Source organism: Pteropus alecto, unplaced genomic scaffold, assembly GCF_000325575.1.
Source record: "Pteropus alecto unplaced genomic scaffold, ASM32557v1 scaffold22, whole genome shotgun sequence".
Classification (NCBI taxonomy): domain Eukaryota; kingdom Metazoa; phylum Chordata; class Mammalia; order Chiroptera; family Pteropodidae; genus Pteropus; species Pteropus alecto.
Window position 1 is genome coordinate 930,218 of NW_006434839.1, and position 21,960 is coordinate 952,177.

Consider the following 21,960-nt stretch of genomic DNA (forward strand, 5'->3'; position numbering starts at 1 on the left):
TAAAATGGAGATAATAATAGTACTTACACCATAGGGTTTATTTTTTCTTTTTGTTACAAAAATAGATAATCTCCAACTAGAAATCTCTATATTATTTCAGTTCTAGGCACAGAGCAAGCATTCATTTGATGCTAGCTATTATCAATTATTATACAGACTGATCTAGAATGTTAAAATCTGCATATGAAGAAACTCAGCCTCAAGCATCAGCTGCATATGGCTTACACAATTTTTCAGCGATAGTTTTCTTAGTGAAGAGTCGGGTGAGACCCAGTCATCTAAAACTAGCTTGAACCATGGTTGCTCTTATTTGACTTCCATTTCAAATACCACTAATTAGACCTAGCATCTCATCCACTTAGACCTAAAATAGTCATTAATAATGGGGAGCACGGCACGGGGAATGCAGTCGGCATTAATGCAATGGCTGGGTGGAGAGCCAGAGGAGAGAAAGAGCCATCGGGGGGATCGTTTCATAAACTATAGAAATGTCTAGCCAATGGACTGTATACCAGAAACTAATAAAATTAAATTTTTAAAAAATGCAAAATAAACGAATAAAATAATATAAAGTCTGAAAAAGATGAAAACACAAACAAACAAACAAAGCAACAAAAGCATTTAGTAAAGTTACTTTGGAGCCCAAGAAGGCTGCTTACAGATTGGTGGGCTTCACCAGGACCTGGGCTAACTGGCTTGTCACGCACCTGAAGTGGGTGTTCTGTGCAGGCTCTTGCCAGGGCAGGATGTAACCCCCACGGACGTGAAGATTAATGTGGTCAAGAGGGGCTGGCAAAGACTTCCACTCTCCCCTTGCTTGAATGTCCACACCCTGTGGGCCAAGAGAAAGTCAGAGATGACGAGGGAGAGAACGTGTGCTGGACAACGCATTTGCCGGACGCTGTGTCCCCTCTTTTGAACTCCCTGCCTGTTTGTGATCCTTCGGCACGTGCCTGTCCTTACGCTTCCGCACACTCGCCCGGCGCGGGTGTGGAAACCTGCATCGCTGCTAGCCTGCCTGACCGGGGTCCCTGCCTTGTGGGGTTTCCACGGTACACGCCGCATGAGATCATAGCGTGGCTCTGACGCCATGTCCCGCTTCTGTGTCTCAGAGCGCCGTGACAGGAGGTTGGACAACCCTTTCATTCATTTCTGGCTCCTGACACGCTCCCTGCAATGACATTTCTAGAGCTTCTCTTCCACTTTGTCGCAACTTGTCTCCCTCTCCCTTTACTGCCCCCCCCCACCCCACCAATTTAACTCACACCCTTGACACTGACTTCATAGAAAAGATTAGAGAAAGCTGACTCGGCTTACAAATCCTTATCTTAAACTACATTTTCCTTGGTGTTTCACACCTGTATCCTGCCTCACGTGTGACAGGGAGAAGTGTCCTTTTGCCCTGAGCCATGACTCTCAGTTCCTAAGAAACCAGCCATCCACATTTTCCAGCTGGGAGAGGGGGCGCCTCAGCTTCAGCACCACGAACATTTAGGGCCAGATGGATTCTTTGCTGTGGGGGCTGCCCTGTGTTTTTTGGGTGCTTACCAGCGTCTATCCACTAGACACCAGCAGCATCTTCCTGGCCTCCTATCACACTGTGACAGCCAAAAAATGTCTCTGGACACTTTTCCAAATGTCCCCTGATAGGCAAAATCCCCCCATTTGAGAACCGCTATTTTAGAGGTAAGCAGTGAAGCTACCATAACACTCCTTCGCTTTGGGCCCCGAATGTTCATTTTATACAGGTTCAGCCTGTAAAAATAACTGTAGGGGTGGGCAGCAGAGGGAAGCACAGTGACCAAATACCATGCTCCCCAGGGTGGACTCTACTTCCTGGGCCTGCCGCAGGACCCCAAAGTCTTCAGGACTTAATAGAAATTCCAACCCATGTCTCTGGGCTTCTTTGGCTCATTCACTGAAATCACAGGAAAATTGGATTATACGATTTCTAATGACATTTCATGCCAATATCTTATGAATACTGGACCTTTCCCTCCATCGTTTGTCCTACCTTCAAGTGAAACTCAATACACATAAAACTGTCAGTCATCTTCCTACCAAATCCTTTTCTCCAATGGTTATTTCATTCTACTGCACATTACGGCTACTAAATGTGACACGATTCTGATCTTATTTCATTCCAATACCTAATGAGGCGCAAGCTTTTAACTTCCCTTTAGATAGCTTCTGACCGGGCTAGCCTAACAAATTTCCATTAAACTATGCATAAAGGTTTAACTATATGATAAAAATCCAAAAGCAGCAGTACTGAAATAAGAAACGACAACCTAACATGCCTTTGTCAGGGAAGTTTTCACCAACTGCATAGTCAATTACGACTGAGAAGCACTGTTCTAGAAAACCCAACATATGTTCTAAACTGTAAAAGGAAACTAAACAAAACAGAAATGGCCACAAGTAGGTAAAAACTTTGATTGTACACATTGCCTGCTCTTAATCTTCATAAAAATAGGTAATAAGTCGCCAGCATAGTTCCGTGCCGCCCCCTCCCAAATAAAGTTTATGAACGATAGTGCCCAGTGTGACAGAAAGGAGAGGGGCATGGGTAGAAAAACACTTCCTGGCGAGCTCAGCCACACAGGCGTGGCTGAGACAGGCGCGAACTCTGCGGAGCTGTAAACTGCTGATTCTGCAGCTCGTTCAGAGAGCCGAGCGTCAGAGCCAGTGAAGGTCCAGCCTTAGTCCTAACGACGCACTTCCACCCGTCCTGCATCAAGGCACCTGCCATTGCATGAAACAAGTGGGGCCTAAAGGCCAAGCGGCAAGGGATGACTTGCTGCTTCTGGGAGTCAGGTGAACACAGGAGAGGCAGTGCAGGGGGAGCGGGGAGGTGGTGTTCACGGCCCTCAAGGCAGCTGTAATACAAGGAGTCGTGGGGCCTGAGGACTGGGAGCCGCCGAGACAGGAGCCTCACATTCTTCCGCCATCCTCCACTCAAGGTGCTGGCTAATTCCCAGGTCCCGCTGGACAAGCAGCAAAGAAACTATGCAAAAGTGGTGGCTATAAAGCTAAGTAGGGCTTCCTCTTTTTTTCCTCTTCTGCTTTCCATCTATGCCTTTTTGTGCTACCTTCTGGGTAATTTCCTAGATTGCATAATCTTTCTAAACAAAATTTTAAATATCTGCATCAGGCCTTTAATGTCTAAGGATTGTTTGTGTGAGTATGCCTGGTTATAGTATGCTTTTTTATTTTAAGTATAATATGTTCTTATATCTCTGAGGAATATGAATTTTCTAGTTACCTTTTCAATAGCATATATACAAAAAAAAGTATACAAATAAGAAGTATAGCTCAATAAGATGAACATAAAAATAAAAAAAATTAGTCAAAACTGATTTGAGGAGATGAACACTCTCATCAAGTGCTGCTGGAAATGTAAATTGTTTCTGAAATTTTGCCACCTTATATATAAGGATTCTTTTACCAAGTGTCTTCTCTGGCTAGAAATTCAGATAACCTCTGGGTGATGGTGGGGAGAAGCTCACGCTAGCATACGCTCTCTTGAATAGACAAGGGGAAAATCTAGGCTAATTCCAGAAACAAGAATGGCATGAATTATAAATAACCTCCAGCCTTACTTAAGCATACAGTAAGTAACCTATGTGACAACAAAGAAACTCAGTTCAAAACAGAATCTGCTTGAATCCTTTGCTCCATGTGGAGAGCCTAAGCCTCCATTTTATCTACCAAGTCCAAGCATTTTCCGTGCTTTCGCTAACATTTATAAAACATCCTTCCTCTTCTCCTTTTCAAATGTGAAAAAAGAAAGAGCATCTGGTACTTCTATAAACTGTCAGTGGGATCGAGTACAGAATATTAAGAATGTTAATATGGTGACGTCATCCCACGGCAAGTCGCTGGCTAGAAGGGGCCGGCAGGCAGGCCCTGCCGCGGGCCCTCCTGCCATCATCCCTTCGCTGTGGTCCACGCCTCTGCTTTGTTCTCCTCAGGAAGATCAGAGGAGGAGGCCTAGTTAGAGGGAGAGGAACACTCCCTTTGATTTGTCCTCAACAATACTGCCCTGCAGCTGCTTTGGAAGACCCTGTTTTCCCAGATGAGATTCCGGGGCTCAGACTAGCCCAGAAATGTTCATTCCATGACAGAGGATGATAGGTTTTCAACCGCATTTCTACACGCGCTTGGTCCGGGACACGGGGTTGGGCCCCACACCTCCGTGTGCATTTCACACACAGCCTAAGACCCTGCAACCCTTGGGAAATTACATTCAACGACTCTCCTTTGAGCATCTATGCTATAGAAGAAGATATGGGGGAAAAAAAGATAGCGAGGAAGGGGCCCCTATACTTATAAACTCAGTCCATTTAGAGGTGATAAAACTGAGACTACGTGGTTAAAAGGGACGGGTGCAAGGTCACACACCGAGCGGGTTACAGAGACAGAATGTGACCAGAGGTCTGTCAGATTCTAGAGCCTGTGCGTGCGACTGTTTTCCCGGCTGCGTAAACAACAGAGACACTTACCGTGTAGAAATCGTACCAGCGGGCTCTGGGGAAATACGCAGTGACGTTTCTGGCATTCTAAAATTAAACACAAAAACGTCACGGGCAGTGGGCTCTGTCATCTAAGGTAGAGTAACCCATTTGGTTAAAACAGTGACGGCCTTCGACCCACATTCTTCATCTTTCTCGAGGTCAGTACTGTTGGGAAAACCTTCCTTTTCTCCCCACTTCTCAAACAGGGGAGATTTGCCTGTGCCAAAATGATGGCTTCTGTAAAGCCTTTTGGGATACAGAACTTTGGGGGAAAAAAAACATCATTTGCTTATAGACTTATCCCACACCCTCTTGAAAGAGAAAATGAGGCTGAGTCTGGGGCAGAAGAAAATTTCGTAGGCTTTATGGTGCCAATACCTCAGAGAGTATGATTAGTGCAATAAGTTTGGGGGTGAATGCAATTAACCTGTGCTTTAATCTGAAGCCTAATTATTGACAGAAAAAGTAAAGAGATGGCTTTTGCTGCCTGAGGACCCCTTATAGACGGGAAGGGCTAACCACCACCAACAAGATTATACACATTGTTCCAAACAAACCTTCTGAAAAGTGTTGTTTCAATGCTGATAGAGGGGTGTAATGAATTCTTTACAGTACTATCCCTACCCAGGCCATGCTCTTAATTTCAGTTAAATTCAATTATGAAGAAATAATTGAATCTTAACGAATATCATAATTTTTTTTTCCTTCTTGATTGTCCTAGGAATCAGAATCTGTTATAGCGATTTTAAAGATGATGGAGCTGAGGACCAGAACACTTAAGTGAAGGACTTCGGCTCAGAGAGAGGGAGGAAGAAACAGGTATAAAATGAAAAACCACCCCTCAGTACCCCCACTGGACCTGGCCTCTTCTCCTTTTCCTGTTCCCCAGGCCTCATGACTGGGGTCCTCTACTCGTCAGAGGCCTCCATACTCACGGGCTCCAGGACAGGGCTGACCAGGAAAGCTGGGCCCAGCAGGAACTGACTGTCTACATCCCAGGTCACATGGTCCGACACAAACCTGGAAAAACAAACCAAGGAATCACAATCAGAACTCCAATGGGGCTCCAGACTAAGGCCTCGAAGAAACTCCTCAAGTTCAGACCCAAGTCAGAAGTCCAGCTACGTTCTATGCCATCCTTTACTCTCTCCTAGGTCGACCTTAATCAGATATGCATTTACTTTTCACATGTCATGTTCTTAACACTCCAGATGTGACTGGATTTAGACGTGTTCACACTTATAAATATCTGCACATTGCTTAACCATGGCATATCCTAAATGCAAGGATGGCTTTCATCTCTCAAATCTCCCCCTGAATGCCTTGTGATCTGAGTTGCTGTAAGAGATGTATAGGTCTTCGCACACCCAAACTAGAAAGAAATTATTGTGTGTTATATTGTATCATTTGAGGGGAAAAACAGTTTTGATTAAATAGACTCTTATCAAAGACCCAGGGTCTCACCGACACTGATCCAAGAGGAGTTATAACATATGGTATGTGCCCAGAGAGCTTACAGCAAAGAGCAATCATGTCTTTAGTTTAATTTGGGAGAAATGTCCTCTTCAACTAATACCATACAGAATAAATTATCCCTCCATCTTTGGGATTCTGGCTGGACACTCACTCGTGGAGAAGAGGCCGCACGACGGTACTGCCCTCCGTGTGCGCCATGTGCATGAGGGTGTAGAGATACGGCAAGAGGGTATATCTGGTCTGCAGGACACTTCTGGAGATATTCATGAAGGTATCATCCCAGGACACAGGGTCTTGCCTCTAAAGCAGAAAAAGAGGAGTTTCAGAGGTCACCTTAGGGGAGTTGGGGGACTTGGGGTCGCTGAATGTTTATAACAAACGAAAATCACACATAACTAAATCAAAGGTGATTACCAATGAGACTCAGAGCATATTCTTAATAGACCAAAAGAAATCAGTGAAGCTGTCCCAGGGCAGCTGATAAAATTTCCCCCGTAAGAGGTTTTTATGGAGGATATATTTGGTACAATACTGCTGCCAAAATGAAAAGAATAATCTAAAGAACATTGAAGAAGATGGTTCATTGAAACATAAGGACCTTTTCATGTAGCTATTGGCCATTTGTGTGTCTTCTTCAGAAAAATGTGTATTAGTTCCACTGCCCAATTTTAATTAGATTGCTTGGGTTTTTATTGTTGTTGTTGAGTTGTGTGAGTGCCTTACTTATTTTGGATATTAATCCCTCATCAGATAAATGGTTTGCAAATATTTCCTCCTGTTATATAGGTGCCTTTTCATTTCTTTTATTGTTTCTTCAGCTGTGCAGCAGCTTTTTAGTTTAATGGAGTCCCATTCATTTATTTTTGCTTTTGTTGCTTCTGTTAAAAATTCATTACTAAGACCAATGCCGAGGAACTTTTCCCCTGTGTTTTCTTCTAGGAGTTTTACGGTTTCAGGTCTTATGATTAAATCATTAATCCATTCTGAGTTAATTTTCATAAGTGGTGTAAGATAGAGGACCTATTTCATTTTTCTGCATGTTTGCTCAACACCATTTATTGAAGAGATTATCCCTTACCCATTGATCATTCTTGGCTCCCTTGTCAGATGTTAGTTGACAGTATATGCGAGGTTTTATTTCTGAGCTCTCAATTCTGTTCCGTTGGTCTACGTGTCTATTTTTATGCCACTACCATACTAGTTTGATGGCTATAGCTTTGTAACATACTTTGATGTCAGAAAGTGTAATGCCTCCAAATTGTTCTTCTTTCTTAGGATTGCTCTGGCTATTAGAAATCTTTTTTGTTTCCACAATAATTTAAGAACTATTATTTTCTATATTTGTGAAAATTTTCACAGTAATTTTGACAGAGATTGCATTGACTATATAAATGGCTTGGGGTAGTTCAGATATTCTCAGGATATTAATTACTCTGATCCATGAACATGAGATCTATCTGTGTCTTCTCCACTTCCTTTCATCAATGTCTTATTGTTTTTAGTGTATAGATCTTTCATCTTATTGGTTAAATTTATTCCTAAGTATTTTACTGCCTTTCAGTGCTGTTGTGAGATTGTTTTCTTTCTTTTTCACATATTTTGTTGTTAGGGTATAAAAATGCAACTTATTTCTGTAAGTTGATTTTGTATCCTGTAACTTTACTGAATTCATTGATTAGTTCTAATAGTTTTTTGGTGACAGCTTTAGAATTTTCTATATATAACATCATATAAGCTGTAAACAGACAATTCACTTCTTTCCGATTCGAACGGCTTTTATTTCTTTTTCTTATCTGATTGCTCTGGTTAGGACTTCCAGCACTATGTTGAGCAGGAGTACTAGGAATGGAAACCTTTGTCTCGGTCATGATTTTACAGGAAAAGCTTCCAAATGTCACTATTGAGTGTGATGTAAGCTGTAGGCTTGTCTTACATGGTCTTCGTTATGTTGAGCTACGTTCCCTCTATGCCCAATTTGTTGAGAGTTTTTATCATGAAAGATTGTTGTATTTTGTCAAATGTTTTTACTGTATCTACTGAGATTATCGTATGATTTTTATCTTTCGGTCTATTAATATGGTATATTACATTTATTAATGTGTGTATGTTGAACTATCCTTGCATCCCAAGGTTAAATCTCTATTGATCGTGGCGTATGTTTCTTTCGGTGTGCTGCCAAATTCACTGTGCTAATATTGTGTTGAGAATTTCTGTTTCTCCATTCATCAGGGATATTGGCCTGTAGTTTTCTTGTAGTGTCCACATCTGGCTTTAGAATCAGGGTAATGCTGGTCCTATAAAATGAGTTTGGGAGTGTTCTTTCCTCTTCAACTTTTTTGGAAGAGTTTGAGGATTGGCATTAATTCTTCTTTAAATGTTTAATAGAAATCATCAGGAAAATCATCTGGCCCTGGGCTTCATCGTGAAGGGAGATTTTAAATTACTGATTCAATCTCCTTACTCACTATTGGCCAGTTCAGATTTTCTATTTCTTCATAACTCAGTCTTGGTAGGTTGCATGTTTCTAGGAATTTATGCATTTCTTCAAGTTGTCTAATTTGTTGGCATACAATTGTTCATAGTTGTCTCTTGTGATCCTCTGTATTTCTATGGTATCAGCTATAATGTCTCCTTTTTCATTCATAATTTTACTCATTTGAGACATCTCTCTTTTTTTCCTTAGGAAGTCCAGCTAACAGTTTGTCCATTTCGATTCTTTTCAAAGAAACAGCTTAGTTTTGCTGACCTTTTCTATTGCTTTTCTAGTCTCTATTTCATTTATTTCTGCTCTGATCTTTGTTATTTCCTTTCTTTGGCTAACTTTACTCTTTTTGTAGTTCCTTGAGGTGTAAACCCATAAGTTTTAGTATGTTATATTCCATTTTCATTTGTTCAAAAATATTTTTTGATTTTCCTTTTGATTTCTCTTTTGACCCATTGGTTGTTCAATTGAATTTTCCAGTTTTCCTCCTGGTGACTGATTTCTAGTTTCCAAAGAAGACATACAACTGGCCAACGGGTACATAAAAAATGCTCAACATCATGAATCATCAGGAAAACACAAATCGTGTAATGTAGTATCACCTCACACCTGTCGGAATGGCTATCGAAAAGACAAAAATAAGACGAGTGCTGTGGAGACAAGAGAAGCCCTGTGCACTGAGAGAGGGAACATAAACTGGTGCGGCCACTACGGAAAGGGGTATGGACGTTCCTCAAAATATCAAAAATAGAACGACCATGTGATCCGTTAGTTCCACTTCTGGGTATATAACCAAAGAAAATGAAATGTTTCTGCGAAAGAGATATCTGCACTTCCATGTTCACTGCAGCACTCGTCACGACAACCAAGATACGGAAATAACCTAAATGTCCGTGGATGGATGAGTGAATGACGATGTGGTATATATACAACGGAATATTTTTCAGCAACAGAGGGAAGGAAATTTTGCCATTTTCAGCAACATGGAAGGAGCTTTATGGCGTTGTGCTAAGTGAAATAGGTCAGACAGAGAAAGACAAATACTGGATGATCGCATTTTTCTAAAACAGAGGAATCTAAAAAGGAATCTTAAAAAGTGGAACTCATAGAAAGAGTAGCATGGTGGTTATCTGGGCTGGGGGCTAAGGGAAATACGAAGATGTCAGTCAAAGGATACGAACTCCTAGTTATAAGGCAAATATGATCTGGGGATGTAAGGTACAGCACGGTGAGTACAGTTAACAACACTGTACTGTATATCTGAAAGGGGCTAAGAGAGTAGATATTAAATGTCCCCACCGCAAGAAAGAAATAGTAATTATCTGAGGTGACAGAGGTGTCAACCAACCCTGCTGTAGTAATTATTTCACAGTATATAAATCTATCACAAAGAAGAAACATGAGGGTTTAATGATTTTAAAGATGCACCTATGGAATATTTACTGCCTTAATTATAGATCAAAATTGGAGGCTGTGCTCCTAGTGACATCCTTGTCCTACCCTTGTTCCAATGGTGTTGTGGTTCCTCGCAAAGGGGTAGAAGGCCCCCAGTTGCATCCAGCGAACACACATCTCATATTCGGCATCTTGAAAGAACCCGCAAATATCTGCTCCTGTCTGAATCAAGGTGGAATAAGATAAACCCGTTGAAGGTTTCTGAGAGCTCTCATCATCTACTTGGGGATTAGGAGAGATCTAAGGGACACTTACATAGGATATGCCAAAGAGGCTGAACTCCATCATGCCTGCAATGAGAACCACAGCTGTGTGAGACAAGCCACCTGTGACCTGCTTCCTCCCCACTCCACAGTGAACCCTTTATCGAGCGTCCCACGCCTCCTGCCCACCAGCAGAGGCCCCCGGAGTTAAGCCCACACACCAATGATAGATTTCCTCAGCTGGTCCCACGCAGCCGTGTTGTCTCCCAGCCAGTGTCCTCCCCAGCGGCCAGAAGAGGGGAATGTGGAGCGGGTGATGACGACCCCTCGCTGTCCTGTCACCTCCTGCACAGCTCTGGTTGGAAGGGAACAAGAAGGTGACTGGGATTAGGACAGCGGAGGAAACGCCACAGAGCTTCACCTCCCAGAACATCCGGTCTTAGGGCACGGTGACAAAATGTTTCCTGCGTTACTGGAGGGAATATGGAAATCTGAGCTATAATGAGGTCCCTACCGAATGACCCCAGATGATGCAGAGAATAATAACAGTTACACTTTTAGAATGTTTACAGTGTTTTACAAAGACCTTCACCATGTGATAAACTCACTAGGTCACCTAAGAATAATAATCACCCAAATCTTACTGTGTCTTTACTCAGTACTTAGTTTCATATATTTGGGGAAGAAGAAGGTGAATTTCTTTATAAGGTTTTCCTTAGAGTAATTCTTATTCATTGACGAAGCTCACAAAATGGGACAGTGCTAATTCAGTAGAACGCCAGTTGGCTACCCAACAAGAATGACCAAAAAAAGAAAAAAAATCCCCAAAAAGATGAGTGACTTTTAAAATAAAGTCACTGTCCAGTCCTCTGCACTCTCTTTGCCTCTTATGAGTCAAGTTGTTACAGCATCAGCTGCACCGCATGATAACGGCCTGTGTCTCCTCCACCGGGGCTACGAGTCTCACACTGGCAAGACCAGGCCTTGTCTAAACCTGTCCTGTCAACCGATATCATGGGGCCTGGCTCCTTGGTCACGAGTATTTATTTAATAAATAATAACTGCTACAGAGCTGTAATTAAAATCTGCTTAAGCCTTAGAAGAAGGAATGAGAGGAAAAGCAGGGTCGCTCCAGGAGCCACCGGCTGTTTCTGCGGGCCGTGTGACAGGAGAGAGATGATGACTCACTCGTAGGTGGGCCGCGTCTGGGACCACCCATACAGGCTGTGCACGTCGTAATGCCGCACCCGGGAGCCGTCCGCCAGGATCTGCTCGCTCTCCATGCACAGGGTCTTGCTGCTCAGACCCTTGTCCCTGGACTCCAGATCTGAGGGGGAAGATCAAGCGACGCGAAAGCCACTTCTTACCCCGTTTATCCCTGACCTCTGTTCAAGGGGTTGGACTCTGGATCGTAAGACTAACTTGATTCCCTCGCCTTCCCTTGGGGACGTGCTCAGCTCTGTGAGCTGCACTGGCACCCACAGGTGTTTTCAACGGGGGATTCTCCAGGAGAAAGCCAGCGGCATGGGGGAGCACACGGAGCTGTCAAACGCAATGTGACAGGCTCCGGCCGAGGCTTTCAACGTCTTAATTATTTCATGTAATTCTCATCATAATCCTATGAAGAAGATATCGTTATCCTCCTTTAAAAAACCTGAGATTTGTGAACATCCAAGTCATCTGTTGAAGGTCACATAATTCACAGAGGGATCATTTCTGGAGCCAAGGTATGATCACAAGTGTAATGCCAAAGTCCATCGACTCCATGATGAGGGGAAGCCACTGCCTTCCCTCCACTGGTCAGTGAGGTCCCGTGAGGGAATTAACAGAAGCCCGAACAGGTAAGGAATTAGCTGCAGAACCCTCTGGAAACATAACCATCGTTAAATGTTTTCTGAACAAATTTGAGAAATCCATCCTATGGGGCCAGTGACTTGTACACACTCAAGTGGGTAAAGTGCTTAAAGTGTGTCTATCTTTGGCGCCCCCTGCCTGCCAAAACCAAAGCACCACAGAGGATGGGCCCTGAGAGGTCAGGACAAACCCCTGGCCCTGGGCCTCTTGCAGGGGTCGCTCCCTGTGGCCATAGCTCTGCAGGCAGAGGTGGCCCGGGTCCTTACGCGGCATGTAGGCAGGGCGGTTCAGGGTGGCGTCCTTGCAGCCTGGAGGAACTGCCCCATTCACAAAGCTTGCTGGTTCATTCATATCCTAGAACGTCAAACACAGACACAACTGACTTTTGAAAATTAATTACATGCTGTCAACTCAAAGAGCAGGAAGTGAGAAATAAATCATTCGCCACTCAGGGAGACTCATCAAATCCAGCTGAGAACTGACTGGAATGATCAGTTAAGCCCTGCGGAATGACTGGCTGGAGGAGTGTTTAAAAATTCCCCCTCAGGGCGTGAAGCAAGGCTCAGTTCCAAGAAATTCCTAGTAATCCCCTTGGGGTTTTATAGCAGGAAATGAGGTAAAAAGTACAAGGTCTCCTGAGAGGAGGAACTGCAGTCCGATACATCCAAAGTCTCTCTAGGGCAATTATTATCTCTCTTGATTAAAGGTCTGTGACAGATATGCTTCGACACACAAAAATGGACACACACCTATCCACATGTACACGGACACAAACACACACACTCACAATCCATATGCCATCAAACTTCAAACTCTTCTCCGGCTCCCAGGGATTGGTGTATAGTTCTCTCAACTCCCTCTTCCACCAGGTGGCAGTTGAATTACGGAAAAAGTCTGGGAAGGCCACGTAAGCTCGGTATCGCTGTAAAAATTAAATATAATTTTTCGTCTCAAATAGACAGCAAACAGGCTTTACTGAGAGTTTAACTCATGCAACGCCTTGTACTGCATGGTGATAGATAATCCAAACACAGCCTATGCTCTTGGCCTATTTGAAACACAATTGTGCAGAGAAGAGAAGTTAGCACAAAGCAGACGCTTCTTAGCACTTGGAAAGAATCCATAGATTGATTTCCTCTCCACACAAACAGTGGATCATTATCGCATGTATCAGATGCCCAACTGTCACTTGCGTCCTGCAATTTCCTAACACTCCTCAAAGAGGAAGCATGAGCCAGGGAGAAACTAAAACCTGAAAGGGGCAGACGTCAGATGCCTTGTCAACAGGCTGGAAGGAAACGTCCCGGTGATTCTCTCCTCTCTCATTCCCACTGGAGGAAGGGGGTGAGAGATAAGCCTGCACTTTGTTTTATTAGACTACTATGCATCTGTGTTTTCCATGGTTTCAGAATCACTTGAAAACTGTCAAGTAAGTTGGGAAGACTTAAGGAGGAAGTTTCAACTCCTCCTCCCTTTAATTTCCTCAAATAATAAAAGTCATGTCTTTATTTTAACCTTGAAAACAGACCCATGGTATAACTCCTTAAATGTATTGTAAGCTTTCTGAGAGCAAGGACCTTGTTTAATGTTCTTCTGTCAATCTCTGTATTCCCCCACAGTGCTTAGCTTAGAACCTGGCATAAAGTAAAACCTCAGTGCATAACTGTGAACTCACGCCACTTAGCAGCAGCAAATATTCACACATTTCTATACAGGCCATGTTGCTTATGATGGAACTTTATAGTCCTTTGTACATCTCAGCAAATAGGTTCCTGTATGTTCATGAGCTCAATACAAGAGTTAAAAATAATGCTGGGGGCACGGGCAGGGGGGACAACAGAAAAGAGACTTGGTCTAGGGAACCTCCAGCTCTTATATACAATAGACAAAGGCAAGGAGGAAACCATATGTCTGGATAGAAGGCAAAAAAGGACCACAAAGAAGAAAACAGAAACAGATTGGTATACAGGGTTTGGCTCACAGAGAGATGAAAGGGTAGTGAGCCACTTCAGGAAAATCTTGCGAGGAAGGCATGCTAGGAATGCCTTTTTCGAATAAAAAATAGAGGTATAAACATAAAAAAAGAAGAAGAGAACCTTTTACTGAAAATGGAGATCCCCAGGTCAAGCAAGTTGGGGGAAGGGAGGGAGATGGAGGATTAGAATAAACAGATCAATACCAGCAATGTCTGAGTCATTTAAAAAATAATAATAATAAACTGCTTAAAAGATAGACAAAGGACCTGAGTAGACAAATTTCCAAAGGAGACATATAAATGGCCAAGAGGTACATGAAAAGATACTCGACATCACCAATCATTAAGGAAATGCAAACCAAAATAACAATGAAATATTATCTCACACCTGTTAGGATAGCTTTTGTCAGAAAGACAAGAGATTACAAGTGTTAGTGAGAATGTGGATTGAAGTGACCCCTCGTACACTGCTGGTGAGAATGTAAACTGGTACAGCCGCTATGGAAAACACTATGGAGGTTCCTGAAAATAGTGAAGTAGAGCTACCATATGAGCCGGCAATGCCACTTCTGCATATATATCCCGAAGGAAATACAATCAGTGATCTTGAAGAGATATCTCTGCACTCCTGTTTTCATTGTCAGACTATATGACAGCCAAGATATGGAAACAACTTCAGTGTCCATCGATGAATGAATGGATAAAGAAAATATGATACACACACATATATCACATATATAGATATACACACACACACAAAGAATATTCAGCTATAAAGAAGAAAATCTTGCCATTTGTGACTACATGGATGAACTTAGAAGACATTATGCTAAGTAAAATAAGCCAGACAAAGACAAATACTGTATGATCTCACTTATATGTAGAATCTTAAAAACAAGTTGAACTCATAGGAACAGACAGTAGGATGGTGATTACCAGGAGCCAGGCAGTGGGGGAAATGGGAAAATGCTGGTAAAGGGTGCGAGCCTTCATCTGTGAGATAAATAAGTTCTCGGGATGTAATGTACAGCATGGCGACCATAGTTCATAACACTGTATCATACAGTTAAAAGTTACTAAGAGAGTAGATTTTAAGTATTCTCACACGCCCCCCCACCACACACATACACACAAATGGTGATATGATACGAGGTGACAGATGCGTCAACTTAATTGTGGTAATCATTTCATGATATGTATGTATATCAGATCATCACATTGTGTACTTTAAATATGTAAAATTTTATTTGTCAATTATATTTCAACTAAGCTAGTGGAGATAGACTAAGAAGAAAGTAAATAAAAGTCAAGGAGCCTGTAACCCTGAACTTCTCTGGCCTGGCAGATTCCTGAGTACATGTGGACCACCAAACTTCAAGTGATCTGTGAGAAGTAACAGGGAGAACAGGAAGCTCGTCCTCTCCCTTGACTCCTTATCTGAGATTCATTACAAGTGGAAACCTGTTCCCGGGAGAGAGTGAGCTTTAACTAAGCCTGGAAACTGAGAGGTAAGAGCAAAGCTGAGAACCCCAAGAAAGGAAGGGGGGTTAGTCCACAGGGAAAGGATGCACAGAGAAAAAGGCCCAACCACTAAAGACGGGCGGAGGGAGAGTCTGTTTAAAAGGGATATTCAAAAATAAATAAATAAATAGAAGGGCTACTCAAAGCAATAACAACAACAAAAAGAACAACAAATATACTGATTTCGAGAAAAGATAAATTCCTCGAGGCATCATCCAGTGGAAATTTCATGGGTCTTTGGAATCTCAAAGCCTCAACACTGTCACCTAAAACCGAGACCAGAATGGTAAGCTCATTGAGTCTTGGTTATGCTGAAGATAATAACATCTATCTCTCAATTGGGAGTGAAATATTACATGGAAAGTAACTGGCACAGAGATGACCACACAGGACATAGTCCTTAAGTGTGTCCACACCCTTGCCCATGACACGGGGCTGCCCAGCGTGCTGAGTGTGGCTGCGCCTTCCCGGTAACCCTGACTTCTCCCACCCACAAAGGCCACTTTACCTCCACCTGGCTCTCCCAGTCTAGAGACCCATTTATCACGACGTCAGGAAAATCGGGCCAGACCTGAGGAGAGAAAATTGTTCAAAAGCGGTGAACTAGATAATTTCTTACACAGTATTTCCTAAGACACTACAAACCACGGTTTTAGGGGTGATAATACTTTGACTTTCACGTAGGACTGATCTAGAGAAAAGTAGATCCCACAAATGCACCTACATTCCTTAAAACTTCCTTAACTGCGTTAACAGATACGGAGAACATGTGAGCATCTGACCTCAGAGCCCGCACGGAACAGACCGGAAAACAACACACACGAACCCCCCTAACACTTGCCCATCCCCAGCCTGGGGACCGGCGGGTCACCACTCGGGTGGGATCAGACCTTTCCCCAGACGATGCCTCCGCCAGCCGGGGCTTTGATGAAGACGTCACCCTCCACACCCCGAGTGAACGCAAGGTAGGGCTGGGTCTCGTTTCCGGAAATGGCCGGGTCCTAAGATCAAAGCACAGGTCAGGCGAGCAAACCCAAGCCAGAGAATGACAGGGGACAAAAAAAGCAAAACAAATGACAAAAAGAACTCTTCGAAAAGGGAAGGAAGGTTCTAGCTTCCACCTGAACTGTAGAGCTTCTGTGAATTCTGGGAAACACACTTTTCTTTTTGAACTTGAGCTTCGCAAGGAAGGAAACTCAGTTTATCAAGCAAGGTTTTCTCCACCCAAGCCCATTCGCTGTCCCAAACAGACGCGCCATTCACAGGGGGACGAACCAGAATGAGGATGACCCGCATCCCGTCGGCCTTCATGCGAGCGATCAGGGCTGGAAACCCAGCGAACTTGGGGCTGAGGGTGAAGTCCAGCTGTCGCTCCATGTAGTCAATGTCCGAGTACTGCACGTCCTGGGAGAACACACAAGGACACCGAGTGACTGCTGTCACAGAAGTCCAGCAGCTTCTGGAGGAGAACACCACCCCATCCCACCCCACCCCACCAGCCCGACTGGTGGTGAACTGCAGACATCTTCTTTGTAATTCTTTCAAATCCCAGCTGTTATCTGGTAGGTACTAGGTTCGGGGAAATTTACCTAACTTTCTAATTTTCCTTCATAAAATAGAAAAAAACGAAATTAGCAAAATATAGGCTGATAATGTCTGTCTGGCAGGGCTGTCGTGAGGACAGATGGAAATAGTGGATAAAAGAGGGCCTTGTAAACGGCGAACGTAAGACCTGACTGTGGTAACACCTGCTGCCCCTGCTCACAGCGGAAAACAGCATAATGTAAATTACCTAAGACTACCGCAACACGGGCGGTAAATCTACCGAAACCAAACCAAAACAAAACGTGCAATTGCTTTGGACTCTCCAGTCCCGAGGGTTGTTAAACACAGCTTTCTTGTTAAGAATGAAATATTCCAGGCTATACTTTCTGTCAGTAGAAACGATTGTAAACAACAGAAACATAAACAGACTAAAATATGTAAATGACTCACGGGATCGATCTCTGATTATTGGACCCCTCTTGTGGTCCAGTGAAGGACAGGACAGGGTTTGCTTCCATAGGCATTTCCTCTGGAAACCAGTCCCCACACCCCTACATTCCACTCGGGATTAGCCCGAAGCCGAGGGCGCACCATGCTGCAGTGCCAGCAAAGGGTTGGAAGTGGAGCTATGTCTACATACACCATGGTCTGTCTGAATTTGGACTGATTTTTTTTTTTTTAATTAAACAATACCACTGTTTGTGGAACCTCTTATTCTTATGGAACCAAGGATGGTTTTGACTAAGCGTTCTGAAGTCATGTCAAAGACATGGGAGTATGCTCCAGCAGAAAGAGCCCTGGAGCTGGCCCGATGTCCTCCTCCTCCTGTAGATCGCTGTGACTCTAAGATGCAGACCATGATCCCCACCTGTACTGCTGGGCTGGGATGAGGTCAGTGTGATATTGTATAAGAAAGCACTTTGTAACTTTACAGAGCCCCACAAAAAAAATCAGACAAACGCATCCAGATACACAGACAGCGGGGGCTGGCTATGAGGTCCCAGAACCAATACACCCCAGATTGAGGACATACATAGGGGATCTGGGCAGCCACCATCTCGTCATACAAGCTGGCAATCTCAGAGTCATTCTGGTATCCATAGCGACACAGTTGGAACCCTAAGGCCCAGTAAGGAACCATCACTGGACGACCAATCAACTAGAAAACAGACACAAAACATTAGTTGTTAATAAGGGGAATCAGAATGGAAGTTGTACACAGAGTAATAAAAATACTTTTCCTATGCCCCAAGTTAGACAACCAACAAATTCAAAGCCAGAGAGAAACTGAGAAGGCACAGAGCCACAGGGATACCTGGGAGAAAGCTTCCTGCTAGTCTTGACCTCCTTCCCCAAGGGTTTTGGAAAATCAGTTTACTCTGACTCTTAGAAGCAGTCTAGCTTACTGGTAAAGAACACGGAACCTAGAGGCAAAATGCCTGGGTTACCATGCAAGCTCCCATCCCCGATGGCTATGTGACCCTGGGCAAAACATTAAATAACCTCTTGTGCATCGATTTTTTCACTTGTAGATTGGGGATAATAATAGCACTTGGTGCACCATCACCACCATCACCACCATCACCATTGCCACTGCCACGACCACCAAAGGCACCACTATTCATTCTGCTATCCTGCAATGCTTTGAGAGACTATAAATTTAATGATGACTGGGATGTATTTATTCTTCCTTATTCTGTAATCTTCCTGTCTCCCAGTAAGACCAACAATTCCAGCTCTCATCTGAGAACTATACTAATAAACGTGGGTTTGGAACACTATATACCGTATAAATACTTGGTAACCAACTGAATGTCCTCCTACCTCAGTGTACTGCTGAGTGACAAGCTCTGGAGTTGGCCCCAAGAACACATAAAAGTCCAGAACTCCTCCTGTGGTACAGTATGTCAGGGCAGGCGTGGGCTGGAATGTCACATCTGAAAATGCGGGAAAATAAATCAATCAAGAGCCCTTTAATGTGAGGAATTATCCCTGAAATGCAAACCTTCTCCCTCTTCCTATGCCTCCATATGGAAAGTGTTTTGTACTAAATCTACACCAAATTGATGAAGTTAAGGGAAAGTCCGCAAGGTCCCATCTCTGGATTTTTCCCCCTTTGTTGTGCTTTATTATCTTGTTATATGTTTTGTAATTATGCTCTTTTTAATTATCATAACTTTTATTTTAGAATAGTTTACTAATGACGAGAAGTTGCAAAAATAGCACCAAGGATCCCCTCGTACATTTCACTCAGCTCCCCCCACTGATAACATGTTACATAATAACCACTGTGCGTGGTCAAATCCAAGAAACTGCCACTGACACAGTACCGTCGACACAGGTACGGACCTTCCTCAGATGTCACCGCTTTCACAGGCACGCTTTTTCCTCCACTTCCTGATTTTCCACCTCTTTTCCCATATACCATACAAATTTCCTTCACCTCCTCATACCCCAGAGTGAGTGTTCTGACCCATAGCTTCATCACTAACTCAGACTGTACAGACGGCGCTCACTGGCTGACCGCCAGGATATTTGAGACCTGCCTGATTTTGCTATGTCCTCTTACATAAATTTTGCCAAATAAGAGTTAATTCTTGTTGCCACATGTTACTGGATGGAAATAAACAGAAAGGCTAAACAGAAATAAAAAGAGGGAAAAGACTACCCACAAGATAATAATGAAGATCCTCAGGAATGACTGGTTCACACAACGGGAGGCGCCTCTGTCTTACCCATGGCATTGCTGTTCAGCAAGAGCACTCCGTGGGCACTGCCATCCTCCTCCAGTGCCAGGTAGTAGGGGTGGACGCCGTAGGAATTCTTCTTGTACTGGGAGAGTCATGGGAAGAAGTGGTAGGAGGTTGAAAGACATTGTGGCTGAGAAAGCAACTCGACAAAAATTGATCGATAAGATGTGTCTGGTCTCCTCTATGAAATAAATGCAGGAGAAACTAAGGAGCCTGAGAACTGGCCCACTTGTCTAAAAGCGGAGCGGGGCCACCCAAGAGGAGGCAGGGGAGGGGAAGCAGCGAGGGCTCACGGTGTGGGTTGGGAGGGGCAGTGACACAGACCCCGGACGCGCCGCCTTACCCCCGGGGGCTGGTCTCGGGAAAACATGCCCCACGTGTGCCAGTTCAAGTCCCGTCGGTACGCTGTGTGCTCGGTTTCTCCAAAGCCATAGATGTGCCGGGAGGGAAGGCGGGTGGAGATGCGGATGAACATGTCGTTGAACGTGAAGCCAAGGAGCTGAGAATCCCAACTGCAGCGCAGAAGGGTGTAATTGGGGGTGGAAATGGGCTGTGCCATTGGCTTCAAGCAGCTGAGTTTTCAAGGACAACAGAACTATGGATTCCCTCACCCGCGCCCAGAGCCCTGTTCATCTTCCAAATGAAACGCAAACTCTAACGTGAGTAACATCATCATAGGCGCTAAAAGCCCAGGAGCCAGCTTCACCCTCTGTTCTCCTCTGTCACTGTCTCCAGTATGCTCCATCTAAGCACTGTACCACCTCGGCGGCTACGACCCCTGCCAGCCCCAGATTCCGCTTGTGCTCCCCACCGTCCATTCGCTACAAAGCTGCCAGAGGGATATTTTTTAAAGTTATCTCATATCATGTCATTACCTTGTTCATAATTCTTCAGTGACCCCTCATGACGCCTTCAAGGCCAAACCCACCAGCGTCGCCTCTTCCATCAGCCTCCTCCCCACTTACTATGCTGCTCCCCCACGTTCGACATCTTTCCCCCTTTAATATGCAAGTTTGCTCCTGATTTGTGCCCGTGCACGCTCTAGTCCACCTGCCCAAAATGTTCTTCCCACCCCTCCCCAGCCCCACCCCGCCAACCTCCACACAGGAAGCTCATTCTCCTCGCCCGGGACCTATTTCCAATGCCGCCTCTTTGGAGAGACCGACTGACCACAGCTCACAAAGTAACAGTCTCCCACAACTCTCAATCACCTGCTCTTTCTCCTCCATAACAACTCTCACTCTCTGACCATCTTTATCTATATTTCAACTTAAATCCTCTTTGCTATTTACTCATTATTATGATTCTTTTATCCTGAGAAGAGAGACTTCATCTTCTATAACCACATAATACAGGCACTTGACAAACACTTGTTGAGTGAATCCCTAAGTACATGCGACTACCCCAGTAATTATTCCCACAGGGCTAAAGATTTCTTGACAGAACAGACCCAAAGGAAATAACTTATTCATGAATCTGGAAATGGATAGTGTGATGCTTTGACCAGGGCACCTCCAAGGACAATGGGCCGAGCAATGGCCGTGCAGGGACCATTGATTCCCACCCCAACCAGGGCCATTTACATTGCGGTGCCCGTACTCTTCCGGCGGATTTCAATCCCAAATGGATTCTTCTTAATGAGGACATCATAGAGTTGGCCCTCGGAGGTGCTGGATGGAACCCTGGGTACGTTGAGAGGGACTGGGACTTCATACCGATTGTTGCTGGGGTCATAAATCTAGGGACAGAGGAAACAGGCTCTAGGTAAGTATAACACTCTTAAGACCTACACCCTTAGCAGGGCCTCGATGTCTTTGACAAAGAGGCTGAGTGATTATTTCTTTCCCTTATCTTTAAGCTTGTAATACCATGGATTTAATTTACATATAAAGAATGATGTCAGATTGAACGCCTGATCTGAGTCTGTCCTACCTCATTCATTTTTAAGGCCCCTATTACGGTATCACATTTACTTTGACATTGGTGCAACTTAGAAAATCAGTCTGCAATCAGTTTGGTATTTATGAATATATTATTTATTACTTTATGTGTAGGTGTATGACTGTATGTGAATATCTGAAAATTTTTCTGAACTGAAAATAAAACAAACCCAAAACAAACTCTACTTGATTAAAATAATCATAGCTGTCCTTGCTAAAATGAGATCGAAATTAATTCACTG

At 43.8% G+C, this 21,960-nt stretch overlaps 1 protein-coding gene across 1 annotated transcript in view; it reads right to left on the bottom strand.

Moving 5' to 3' along the window:
- Positions 1–21,960, bottom strand: part of LOC102897997 (maltase-glucoamylase, intestinal) — a 71,016-nt gene that overhangs the window by 5,551 nt on the left and 43,505 nt on the right. The window contains exons 27-44 of the mRNA XM_006910464.3: positions 21,362–21,516; positions 20,122–20,290; positions 19,764–19,860; positions 18,853–18,965; positions 18,062–18,187; positions 16,759–16,887; positions 16,374–16,484; positions 15,992–16,054; positions 12,775–12,909; positions 12,254–12,341; positions 11,322–11,460; positions 10,355–10,488; positions 10,186–10,220; positions 9,976–10,092; positions 6,145–6,293; positions 5,453–5,537; positions 4,506–4,562; positions 708–832 (exon numbers count right to left, since the gene is read on the bottom strand). Of these exons, the coding sequence (XP_006910526.1) occupies positions 708–832; positions 4,506–4,562; positions 5,453–5,537; positions 6,145–6,293; positions 9,976–10,092; positions 10,186–10,220; positions 10,355–10,488; positions 11,322–11,460; positions 12,254–12,341; positions 12,775–12,909; positions 15,992–16,054; positions 16,374–16,484; positions 16,759–16,887; positions 18,062–18,187; positions 18,853–18,965; positions 19,764–19,860; positions 20,122–20,290; positions 21,362–21,516 (2,027 nt within the window). The remainder of the gene's footprint in view (positions 1–707; positions 833–4,505; positions 4,563–5,452; positions 5,538–6,144; positions 6,294–9,975; positions 10,093–10,185; positions 10,221–10,354; positions 10,489–11,321; positions 11,461–12,253; positions 12,342–12,774; positions 12,910–15,991; positions 16,055–16,373; positions 16,485–16,758; positions 16,888–18,061; positions 18,188–18,852; positions 18,966–19,763; positions 19,861–20,121; positions 20,291–21,361; positions 21,517–21,960) is intronic.